General features: G+C 39.4%; 1 protein-coding gene across 7 annotated transcripts in view; it reads left to right on the forward strand.

Moving 5' to 3' along the window:
- LIMS1 (LIM zinc finger domain containing 1) overlaps positions 1 to 13,337 on the forward strand; it is a 146,131-nt gene that overhangs the window by 99,078 nt on the left and 33,716 nt on the right. For all 7 annotated transcript variants that reach the window (XM_084872506.1, XM_084872511.1, XM_084872507.1 and 4 more), the window contains one exon: positions 3,313 to 3,472. In XM_084872506.1, coding sequence (XP_084728632.1) covers positions 3,313 to 3,472 — 160 coding nt within the window. The remainder of the gene's footprint in view (positions 1 to 3,312; positions 3,473 to 13,337) is intronic.

Here is a 13,337-nt window from a genome sequence, read left to right on the forward strand (position 1 = left end):
CTCCTTCCCTTCCAGGCTCTCTAAAAATCAATAGTAAAAAATAAATTTTATATATGGAGAGAGAGAGAGATTATCTTCCCAGTGTATATATTCATTGCCATCAACACTTGTGTTGAAAAAATTTAGTTAGTAAAATTATTTTCTGAGAAATTAACTAATTTATTATAGCTAACCAAATGACAGTGGTAACTATCATTCATGACTTTTAAAAAAGTAACTTTTATTATGTGTACTTAATATAAAAGTCAACTCTTAAAAAAGTACATATGTCAATGTAGGTTCATCCATTATAACAAATGTGCCACTTGGATGTGGGATGTTGGTAATGGGGGAGGTGTGCATGTGTGGGGCAGAGACTATATGGGGAATCTCTGTTCCTTCCACTCAGTTTTTCTGTGAACCTAAAACTGCTCTAAAAAATAGTCCATTAAATAACCAATCAAACAAAAACATAGTGCCAGAGGATCAAAGATAGAAAGAAAAGGGAAATGTAAACAGTTTCATAGATTAGTGAGATTATTGGAATTTTTTTCCTGAAAATTTTGTCTAATGTACTGTTTCTTTTCCTTGTTGTAATGAAAAGGAATACTTAAAAATATATATTACATCATTTCTAAAACTAGTTTTTTCCTGTGGTAAAAAAAAAAAAAACACACCCACAATATATGCTTCTTTTTATAATGTTTCTACCTATTTTCTAATTCTAACTATTTGAGTGTTTTAACTTGAATGCAAACAGTCTATAGTAGTAATTTTCAACTTTTATCATCTAATGGCACACATAAACTAATTACTAAAATTCTGTGCCAACCAAATTTTGTCAGATTGGCAGAAAATACAAATTTTTTGCCAATCTAACAAAAACATAGGTATAATTTTGATTCCTTCGCACCAGACAGCTATTGTTGTGCTGGCTGTAGTATCTTTTTTTCTTTTTTTAAAATTGTTTACTTGCCCTAATTGGTTTGGCTCAGTGGATAGAACATTGGCCTGCATACTCAAAGGTCCCATGTTCGATTCTAGTCAAGGGCATGTTCCTTGGTTGCGAGCACATCCCCGGTGAGGGGTGTGCAGGAGACAGCCTGTTGATGTTTCTTTCTCATCGACTTTTCTAGCTTTCTATCCCTCTCCCTTCCTCTCTGTAAAAAATCAATTTTATATGTGTGTGTGTATATATATATATATATATATATATATATATATATATATATATATATATTTTAAAATTATTTATTAGGGGCCCAGTGCACAGATTTGTGCACCTTGAAAGGAACTGTAGGCCACGAGGTAGTGGTGGGCACAGGGATGGGTCTTGGCCCATCCTTCGTTCCCCCAGGCTCCTGTCTGCCGGCAGCTCTGCTCCCACCACCTCTCCTCCCATGCATTGACAGCACCGGCCCCGCTTGCACCTGCTTTCAGCATGGAGCTAGGTTATTTGATAAACTAAAGGAAAAGAGATCATTGTCTCTTATTAGTTAGGTACTGCATGTTTTCAAAATTCCTGTGGCACACCGGTTGAAAATTGCTATTCTATAGTATAAACATCAATGACAAACATTTTGACCTTGACCCCTGAGATTTTATTTTATCAATATTTACTATATTAGAAAACAAAACAAATATCTTAAGTATTTTTAACTTGATCAGATGGTAGGAAGCTGCATCAGGGGACCAGACACACAGGTGGAACTTGTGCTCTGAATGGGCATCTGAAAATAAACTTGCCAAATTACAAAGGGTGGCTTAGCTTAGCCTGTTTAGGGTTCTTCACTTGGTGGCCTTTCAGAAACAAACAGTTCTTTATGTGAAATTCAGGGTGACCATTAGAGAATAACTAATTATCTGATTTTATGCCTTATATGCTCTTCTTGCAAACTGCACAATTGTTAGGTGAAACTTGGGACTACTTATTGAATGTGTCCTGGGGTTTTCAGGTGTAGTGGAATGATTGGCAAGGAAGTTACCAACGCCTTAGGCTCACCATCAGTGCTCACTTGACTGCCTGGTTTTACTTTCCCCATCTAAAAGTATGGTGGTGTCTCTATCGTGTATTCTCACGTGTTTTAAAATTGACATTATATTATGTCTAGTGGCCTGATGCACGAAATTCATACATGGGGGGAGGTGTCCCTCAGCCCAGCCTGCACTCTCTCCAATCTTGGACCCCTTGGAATGTCCGACTGCCAGTTTAGGCTGCAGGGATTGGGCCTAAACTGGCAGTCAGACATCCCTCTTACAATCCGGGACTGCTGGCTCCTAACAGCTCGCCTGCCTGCATGATTGCCCCAACCACTTCTGCCTGCCAACCTGATCTCCCCCTAACTACTCCCCTGCTGTGTTGATTGCCCCCAAGGCTTTTATTAGTACAGATATGACCCTTCATAGAAAATCTCATTAACCCTGTTTTACAATAAGGGCTGGATGATTGAATCATTGGGGCTAGACACCAAGATTTCCTTTCTTTGAACAGTGGAGGGAATAATTATCTTGTCTTTAAGTTGCCCTGAACATAAAATGAGATAATGACTTAGAAAAGTATAAAAGTACCATATAAAGACAACTGTCTTTTTTATGTACTGAAAAGACAATAAAATGGTAAAATGAAAAACACTATTTTTATTCTCTCCCATCCTTCCTTTTCAGCCTTTAAGCTTTGAAATTTATAAAAATTTCACTCCTATTTTCACTTCTTTACATCCAATATTATTTTGTATTGGGTGTGCAAGAGGCAGCTGATCGATGACTCTCTCTCATCTATGTTTCTAACTCTCTCTCTCCCTTCCTCTCTGTACAAAATCAATAAAAATGCATTAAAAAAAAAAGAGTTACTTGAGCAGTTGCTTTCAACAGGATCTAATCAAAAGGATCATCTGTGTCTGTACAATGGCATTCGTTAACATGAAATTTAGATTCTGTTCTCAGAAGGGAGAGAAATGGACTTGAGATATTGACTTGTGGGTATTAAAGCTACTTATCAAGTTGTAAACTCAAGCTCCATGGGGGCAACTCTTGACTTTTATCTCTATCCATAGTGCTTAACTCGTAGTTGGCATTCACTTGTGGTATATTTATCAAAATCTCAAAAAAGCAAAACATGTTCCAAGCAGGAGGAACTTTCAGGACCTAAGATGCTAGGGGAAATAGGGGGATACTTTATGTTGAGTACTTAAGACACAAACAAAAAAATGGGCTGTATAGATAAAATATGGTTTTTGTGATTAGATAGAATGTGCTCTTTAGTTCTTTCTGTTTTTTTTGGTCTTATAGCTAAGCAAAGGTTAATCTGTGACTTCCTGTCCTTTGTTTTTACAGTAACATGGCCAATGCTCTGGCCAATGCCACTTGTGAGCGCTGCAGGGGGGGTTTTGCACCCGCCGAGAAGATTGTGAACAGTAACGGTGAGCTGTACCATGAGCAGTGTTTTGTATGTGCTCAGTGCTTCCAGCAGTTCCCAGAAGGACTTTTCTATGAGGTGAGTCAACTTGGAGTGAGGCCTAAAGGTACCATTCTTTTTCCCTCCTCTCCCCTCCCCTTCTACCTTAAATTTCAGTGCCAAAGACTGTATGGAAATGCCAGATACAGTGCCAGATATTTGGTTTCTGTCAGGTTAATGGGGATGGCCTAGATATGGAATACTTTGACAGACCCCACCATTTACACTCTTTATTTTGTCCTCCTATTTCAGAACCCATGGTGCCTGTTTCTCAACCTGTCAGACCTGAGCACTTCAGCTCAGCAGACAAATTCTTTTTATACACTTCAGCCTCAGTTTTTCTGGCTTCTCCACTCAGGTCCTCACTTTCTTGCTCCTGCACATACCTTTCTGAGTCCTATCTCTGTGTCCTCCTCCCTCTGAGGGCACCATTGGACCCCCTCTCTGAAGGCAGGCATTTGTTACCTGCTCCAAAACTTTCAGGCAACTAGTACGACCTTCCTTGCATTTATTTTTTAAAGAGGATCTTGTTTGAAAATGAATATTTTGGGGGGATTCTCTGTCCATTTTTAGCTCTTCTATGTATCTTATATTCTTTTCAACGTACTTGTTTTTCTTGATCCTCTGTATTACCATGTGCTCTATACTCCATTTGTATTTATTCTTACTTACTATCAATGATACCCCCTTCTCAAAGTAAATGTCTACTTTTGGGACTGGTCTAAGAAGACTGACCTCATGCTGTTAATGAAGATAGAGTGGTGTGTGTGTGTGTGTGTGTGTGTGTGTGTGTGAGAGAGAGAGAGAGAGAGAAGATAATTTACTTTTATCAACTTACTCCTTACATGTTTGTGTGTGTGTGTGTGTGTGTGTGTGTGTGTGTTATTCATATGTGTATCCCTATATAATAAGAATTGTGCTATAGACAGAGATGGCTGCTCTTTGATTTCTTCTTGGCCTAACAGATTTTTAAATTTCACTGTTTTACAAACCATTCCTGAGGAAGGAAAAATAGTTGTTAAGTGTCATTAGTAAGTTGGTTGTGACTCAGACAGCATTTTCCCATTGAAACAATGCCCCATGAGAGTGGGGTTCCCAGACCAGCCTGTGGAAAGCTATTTGCCTATCTCTCATGGGCACATGAAATATAGAACTACCATGTATATAGTAACTTCACTCTGGAAATAGCTTTAAGAGTTTTGATTGGGGAACACTGTTTCATTTACTGGGACCAATATGGTGGGTCAGCTGTCTTCGCCCTAGGCAAGGCAAATGTTTTTGTGAGAAAGATGTCCTCTATTGTGTGAGGGAATGACTCAGCACAGGAAACCGAGGGTATGTGCCTTCTGAGCTCTAACTCCTGAGTTTCCAATCCTGGCTTCTTCTCACACAGCTCTAGTCCAATGTGCCCTCCCTCTGCCAGAACACAAGGTGGGTGGTTCCACAGGCCCTTTAAGAGAGTGCCTGAATTTTCAGCTGTCACTTCCTGGCAGACAGCAACCCCATTGCTTTACACAGTCAGATGTTATGTGGGTACCCCTCTCAGTTGTGGTGCTGGGGGGGACCCAATTCAACGATTAAATCCCACAATGTCTTTACATTATAGGATGTTAATGGCATTTCTAGTCTCTACCCACTAGATCCCTAGTTGTGACAAACAAAAATATCTCCAGTCATTGCTCAATACCCGCTGGGGAGCGAAATCACTCTCAGTTGAGAACCAATGCATCAAATAATAAGGACATCCCTTCCAGTAGGTAGTGAAGTCCACTATGATAATAAGTCAGTTACAAATGGGCATGTTCCTCTGGTTGTTTAGGCAATACCGTACACAAAACAAAAACCTTTTTTATAGTCCTGTCTCTTAAGAATCTGTCTACAGTAACTGTTAATTCTTATGCCATAAATTTAAATAGAAAGTACTTCTAGAAAGAACTCATTTAAGAAAGACCCTAAAGAGAGCTTACATTTTCTTGTTTAAATTGGCACAAAGGAAGATAAATATACCCATTCTTAAATAACTCATCATTCATTTAGCAGAAGGCAAGATTTATTTTCTATATAGTAATTAGAACTGTTTCCCCAAACTGAAATTTATTTTTCTCTATTCAGATATTCTACTTCTGCTTTTTTTTCCTTTTAATATAGTTTTATTGATTCCAGAGAAGAAGGGAGAGGGAGACAGAGATAGAAACATCAATGATGAGAGAGAATCTTTGATCGGCTGCCTCCTGCATGTCCCCTATTGAGATCGAATCCACAACCCAGGCATGTGCCCTTGATTGGAATCGAACCCATGACCCTTCAGTCCGCAGACCTACACTCTATCCACTGAGCCAAACAAGCTATGGCTCTATTTATGCGTTTTAATTCTAAATAAATTTTAAATAGTAATGATTATAATAATTACTCTTTTAAGTTTATTTATATCAGAAGATAGTGACCTGGGTAGTAATTAAAATTATGTAAACATGTTAAAACAACAACAGGTGTTGCTTTCTACCACTGTAACCACCTTCAGGGGTCCTCAAACTTTTTAAAGTGGGGGCCAGATCACGGTCCCTCAGAGAGCTGGAGGGCCGGACTATATGAACTACTAATTCCTACTGTAACACCTCGGCTGCGCTCACTGCCCAAAAAACCTGGCGGGCCGGATCAGACTCCTCTGCGGGCCGCATGTGGCCCGCGGGCCGTAGTTTGAAGACCCCTGACCTAGGTGCTTCTTCCCAGCTTCCTGTGATTCTCTCAAAGGTGGGCTCACCTGGCTTGTTCACATCACTTCAACTTGCCTGGAGTGTAGTGTTTTATGCATGAATAAATGCCGTATTATTTTTAATTTTAAAGATGTGTGAGTTATATTAACATTTTTATTTCTGAAAATATCACATATTAAACCCTATTGTGAACCAAGCTCTGTATTAAGTGTTTTACAACCTATTGTTCTTATTCTTTCCTTTGATTCTCATATGCAAAGCAGGCATTTCACTCCCAGTTTTCCTGTGGACACGGTCCTCAGAGACCGCACTGTTATGTGGTAGGTGAGCAATCCCAATAGGGTCTCAGTCTGAGTTTTGCTTGTGTCTATATGCTTTGTTTTACTCCATTATGATGGCCTGACTCTCATAGAAACAAATAGTTTCCTAGGAATTATATATATATATATATATATATATATATATATATATGACTTTTTTATTGATTTTTATATATTTTATTGATATTTTTACAGAGAGGAAGGGAGAGAGAGAGAGCTAGAAACGTCGATGAGAGAGAAACATCGACCAGCTGCCTCTTGCACACCCCCTACCGGGGATGTGCCCGCAACCAATATACATTCCCTGGACCGGAATCGAACCCAGGACCTTTCAGTCTGCAGATTGACGTTCTACCACTGAGCCAAACCGGTTTCGGCTTTTTATTGATTTTTAGAGAGAGAGGAAGAGAGAAACATCAATGTGACAGAGAAACATTAATTGGCTGCCTCCTGCATGCCCTCCTACTGGGGATCAAGGCCCCAACCCCAACACATGCCGTGACCAGAAATTGAACCAACAATCTCTTGGTGCACAGGACAATGCCCAACATCCGAGCCCCAGCAGCCTGGCTGAGAATGGTATTTTCTATAACTGATAGCTCACGCTCTCCTATACTTAGCCATTCCTGCTGCTTTGTTGAGTCACTCCATTAGTATTATAAAAAGCCTACTCCATGCTTTGCTGCATAGACCACATAATGCCCTAGTTCCAGTAGTGAATACAATTTTCCAAATGATTTAGGAAGAAATTGACAGCTTTTATGGTACTTGTCCTCATTTTCAGGCCAGGAAAACTGAGAGATGTTGATAAATGTGTGTTATGTATGATTAGTGATCCTAGACTTCGTGTTGTAGTTGTTTTCAGAGGGAAATTTATGTCCATCAGTGCTGGTTTACATAAGTTATTAGTATCGCCAAATCAATCTCCAATACACATGAAGAAGTATTTGTAAAAAGGCCAAATTATTGGTGGCATAAGAAGGCTGATTAATTGACACTTCCAGGTGCTATTACCCATTCAACCCAGAGACCCTAAAACCAACTATACATAGCCATATAGTGGTTCCTAAATCTAACTTTGTAGCACCTGGGATTATCTCCAGTAAAAAGAATATATTAAATTTTCCCCCAAGAAAATAATTTTTGGAAGTGAAATTGAACCAATACAGAAAAATATGCTTCCAGAATTGTTACAGTTTTGTATGGACTGCACCAAGGACTAAGGACTTGGTATGCAGCCTTTCCAATTTAGAATAGTAGGCATTTAGGGGCTGGGTTCTTGGCTGATACTTCAGATTGTTTTCTTTCTCCTTAGTTTGAATATCCAAAACATACTTCTTTTTTCCCTGTCACAACATGCATAACAGGAAAGACCAATTTATGATGGGACAGTGAGTGGAAAGATGTTTTACAAGAGATTTTTTTTCACTCATTTTCTCTTATACTGAACCAGGATGATTCAGGAAGGCTGAAACCTGAGAAGGAAAGACATACCGTTGAGAGGAAATTTGCAAAAAAAATGAGGTGCTTGTCTGTTGGCCCACTCATTTTATGACAGTCCAGTTTTCAACATTTGCACTTGACTTGAAATGAGACCATTAGCTAAGTTTCTAATTCTGAACTTTCTTTAATGCAGCGGAATTATATTTTCCCTGCTCAAAGGGAATCTTCATAGAACTCCATAACTTAAATTAGTTAAAAAACAGAACCATTCTTTCTTTTTTTGTTTGTTTAAATTTCTTTGTTGATTAAGGTATCACATATTTAACCTCATCCCCTCATTCCCATCCCACACCCCTTCCCATGCATACTCCCATCCCCCTGTTGTCCTTGACCACTGGTTAGGCTCATATGTATGCACACAAGTCCTTTGGTTGATCTCTCCCCTTTATCCTCACCCTCCCCACCCTCCCTCTAAGGTCTGACAGTCTGATCCATGCCTCCTTGTCTCTGGGTCTGTTCTTGTTCATCAGTCTATGTTGTTCATCATTTCCCCTAGATGAGTGAGATCATGTCCTACTAGAAATATACTTATAAGAATTGAAATTGAGACAAGCAATAATGGTTATGCTGAAAGGCAAATGAATCATTCTGTAGTGAGTTTCTTTCTGGGTCAACAGTTCTTTTTGAGTCCCAATTTCAATGTTAAACAGTTCCTTATGTGTATATGTCAGCAATGATATTTTAGTTCTGGATGGTGGACAAATGGTGGTAATGCAGGTCCGACACACTCTGGTTTGGTCTTGGGCCACCTGCAGTGACACACAGCTGCTGACGGCTATTAAGGCGACATCAGCATCTTCCATCTCGGGACTGCTTCTCTTCTGTCTTCATGGTTGGAGTAGTCCTGTCAATTCCTCTCTATTGCCGGAATCCACATGGTCTCTGAGTTGTTTTCTGAAAATATACAAACATATTCTGGACCAAAAGTTAATAAAGTAATATTTCTATAAATTTGACTTGGGATCCTTTTTCATTTTTTGCCCAAATGATTTCCCTCTGGCTTGTTTTGACACCACGTGTGTTTTTCATGGGTGTCTTGCTGTTAGCATTAAAATTAATTTTCTAAAGTACAAATTTTCTAGATGTAATTTACTTACAGATATTTTTTCTTACATGATATTCTGTATCTGCCCTTTTTTAATTTAAATATTAGGAGGCTTTTGGAAATTTTATAATGTAGTCTTGATAGCTTTTAAATTTTAATTTTTTGCACTGTAATATAACTGCCTTAGGTTCATTACATGTTACACAATTTTATCATGAGATGAACTACTGATAAAAATTTTAGTTAACACTTTAGGAACTGCTTTTTGTCTAGTACAATTAATTAATTTTTCTAGAATATTCGCTTATTTCACTTAGCCAATTTAATTTAGCTTGAAAACTTGACTATTATTTTACTGTCAAATTTATTACTCTAACAACAATCTTATTTTACCCTGTAAATACTAGGGGAAAGGATTATTTGCCTTCTTGAGTAGGCCCTGAGCATTCCTGGTGGTAGCTTGGATTTAGATATCAAAAACCCACTTCCCCACACCATGGGTACAAGACAACTCAAACAAGTCTTGTTGCAGTGCGAGGGCAGCTGCTGTTGGCCAAGTCTCTGTCTATTACCCAGGTCCCGACTTGATCTGGGCATGGGAAGTTAAGCAGTCATGGGGGCAGGAGACTTCCCTCAGAATGGATGAGGGTTTAGGCCCCTGCAAAGTTGGGGGGGTGAGGGTCTGTGCCCCACCTCTGTTGACCCCCAAGTTCTTTCCTGATGGCTCCTCTTCAACTGTGCCTGTCTTACTTAGGTTGTTCCTTCCCTGAGGAATCTTACCCATCACTGACTAACCAGCCATCCTCCAGGGCCAAGCAGGGTGATGTGAGGTTCAGTTCTGTCTCCTTGGTACCCTATGCCCCTGTGGCAGAACCATTCTTGACTAGAGTCCATCCTCCCTTGTACTAACTACCACTGTTCCCTGCAGGTGGCGGAGTATTGGCATTGTGTTTCAACACTATTAATTTGAAGCATTAATATTCTTACAGGCTTCTTGCATTTTAAATCAATATGGGGTTTAATGTGTAATTACCTAGAAAGGCAATATTTATAGAATCTTCCAATATTTTGTTCCCTAATTTCAATTCTTCTAAATTTATGATTTTCGAATTTTTTTCATTTTACATCCTATAGTTTTACTTTGAATTAACTGGCCATAACTGTGTCTGATCATTTCTAACACTGTAGAAAAGAGGTAGCTTGTTATAGCAAAAGAAATTCTGCTCTTTCAGTTGTCCTCATGCTGGGGTAAGCACACCCCAGTGTGTGCACCAGGTTTGCAATGAGGATGGCTCCAAGGAATTCATTTTCTGAATTTTCTTTCTAGTACTGATTTGCCTGATAGTATATTTGTATTCACAGTAGCACTTCTCCAACCTCACTAAAGATAGGAATCTCAAATCTTACTATGATGAATTGCTCCAGGATACCAATCTGAAGTGATTTGTGCAAAGTCTTTAAACCCATAAGGCTTTTCAATCTTTCCTTGCCTTGTTTTTTGGGGTTTTTTTGTTTGTTTTTTTAATATATTTTATTGATTTTTTACAGAGAGGGAAGGGAGAGAGATAGAGAGCCAGAAACATCAATGAGAAAGAAACATCCACCAGCCGCCTCCTGCACACCCTCCACCGGGGATGTGCCCGCAACCAGGTACATGCCCTTCACCAGAATCGAACCCAGGACCTTTCAGTCCGCAGACCGACGCTCTACCACTGAGCCAAACCGGTTGCAGCTCCTTGCCTTGTTAAGGGTGAGGCTTAGCTTTAGAAACTGTATTGGGTGTTCTATATTCAGAGATACGATAGATTTGCAGATGTGGAGAGTGATCATGACAGCTTTCCATTTAGGACTTTGCCTCTTTTGTTCTCTAATTTCAAAAGAACATTCTTTTATTGGTTGATTGATTGATTGATTATTTATTTATTTAATTACTAGTGGCCCGGTGCATGAAATTCGTGCACAGGGTGGGAGGTATCCCTCAACCCAGCCTGCACCCTCTCCAATCTGGAATCCCTCTCACAATCCAGCACTGCTGGTCCTAACCACTCACCTGCCTGCCTGTTGATCACCCCTAACCACTCTACCCACCGGCCTGCTCTACCCAATTGCCTTCACCACCAGCCTTCACTCCACCAACTGCCCCCCCTTGCCGGCATGATTGACCCCAACTGCCCCACCTGCCAGCCTGCTCACCCCCAACTGCCCTCCCCTCCTGGCCTGATCGCCCCTAACTGCCTCTGCCTCAGCCCGACCACCATGGCTTTGTCTGGAAGAATGTCCAGAAGGTCTCCCGGACTGATTAGCATATTACCCTTTTATTAGTATGTATTTTTAAAGGACATCCTTTTAAAGAGAGAGTCCTGTAAAAGCAAAGCAAAGAGATCACTGGATGTGTTATGTGGCAGAACAAACAGCCAAAACATAATTGGTTTGTGTCTCAGACGAGGTCCTGAGAGTTTAAACAGCTTGCCCTAACTCATGCAGCCAGTCAGTGGCAGTGGTTCAGCTAGGATTTAACACAGGCAGTCTGTACTTGTGGTCAATGTGATATATATATATAAATTTTTTAAATTAATTTCAAAGAGGAAGGGTGAGGGAGAGAGAGATAGAAACATCAATGATCAGAGAAAATCATTGATTGGCTGCCTCCTGCATGCCCACACTGGGAATGGAGTCCACAACCTGGGTATATGGCCTGATCGTGAATCAAACCATGACCTCCTGATTCATAGGTCAATGCTCAATCACTGAGCCCTGCATCCAGGCTTTGGTCAATGTTCTTAATGCCTATGATGTGTTATCTATTTGAATCATACATTAAAAGACTTTTACTCAAATTACAACTAATCCTAATTTTTTTCTACCTTCTGCTAGCAAGTATCGTATTTATGCTAACTGTTAGACTTATTTTTTGTTTTTTAAGATATATATTGTTCTCTTCCTTTTTTGTCTATCCTCACCTTAGGATATTTTTTCAATTGTTGTTTTGTTTTGTTTTTTTAAGGAGGGGGAAATAAGAGAAAGAGAGACAGGGAGGGAGAAACATCGATGTGAGAGACACATCAATTGGTTTTTCCAACACCTGCCCCAACCATGGCCAGGGGTCACACTTGCAACCCTTTGGTGCTTAGGCCAGTGCTCTTTAACCATTTATCAAAGTGGCCAGGGCTATATTTCTTTCTTTCATTAAATACAGAGTAAAACTTGATTGTTGCTTCCCCCCCCGCCGCTCCCCCTAATTGAACTTTGTTTTAATAGGTCTTCAAATTCTGTGACAGATTTTTGGACAAGTTATTTCCACTAAAAAATACTGATTTTAAAAACTAGTAATTTAAAACTGCCACACATGGAGAAAAAAACAAATGGTTCACAAAATATTCTCTATTCCTTCTGAAGGTCTTACGATGTATTGTAATCATCAACTAGTCTTTTATTTATTTATTTATTTATTTATTTATTTATTTTAAAATTTAATAAATCTTTATTGCTCAGATTATTACAATTGTTTCTCCTTCCCCCTCCCCCCATAGCTCCCTTCCACCCGGTCCCACCCCACCCTCTGCTCTTACTTCCCCCCCCCCCTTTTGTCTTCATCCATAGGTGTACGATTTTAATCCAGTCTTCCTGCACCCCAAATCCCTTTTGCCCTGATGATTATCAATCCACTCCCTTTCTTTGCCCCTGATTCTATTATATTCACCATTTTATTCTGTTCCTCAGATTTTTAGATTCACTTGTTGATATATATGTATTTGTTAATCATAATTTTTATCTTTTTTCTTCTTCCTCTTCTTAAAGAATACCTTTCAGCATTTCATATAATATTGGTTTGGTGGTGATGAACTCCTTTAGCTTTTTCTTATCTGTGAAGCTCTTTATCTGCCCTTCAATTCTGAATGATAGCTTTGCTGGGTAGAGAAATCTTGGTTGAAGGTTCTCGCTATTCATCACTTTGAATATTTCTTGCCATGCCTGCATAGTTTCTGTGGAGAAATCAACTGATAGTCATATGGGTGCTCCCTTATAGGTAACTAACTGTTTTTCTCTTGTTTCTTGTAAGATTCTCTCTTTGTCTTTTGCCCTTGGCATTTTAATTATGATGTTTCTTGGTGTGGTCCTCTTTGGATTCCTTTTGTTTGGGGTTCTGTGCACTTCCTTGACTTATAAGTCTATTTCTTTCACCAGGTGGGGGAAGTTTTCTGACATTTCTTCAAGTAGATTTTCAGTATCTTGTTCTCTCTCTCCTTCTGGCACTCCCATAATTCTTTTTTTTTTTTAAATATATTTTTATTGATTTTTTTACAGAGAGGAAGAGAGAGGGA

Source organism: Pipistrellus hanaki, assembly GCF_964339955.1.
Source record: "Pipistrellus hanaki genome assembly, chromosome: 2".
NCBI lineage: Eukaryota > Metazoa > Chordata > Mammalia > Chiroptera > Vespertilionidae > Pipistrellus > Pipistrellus hanaki.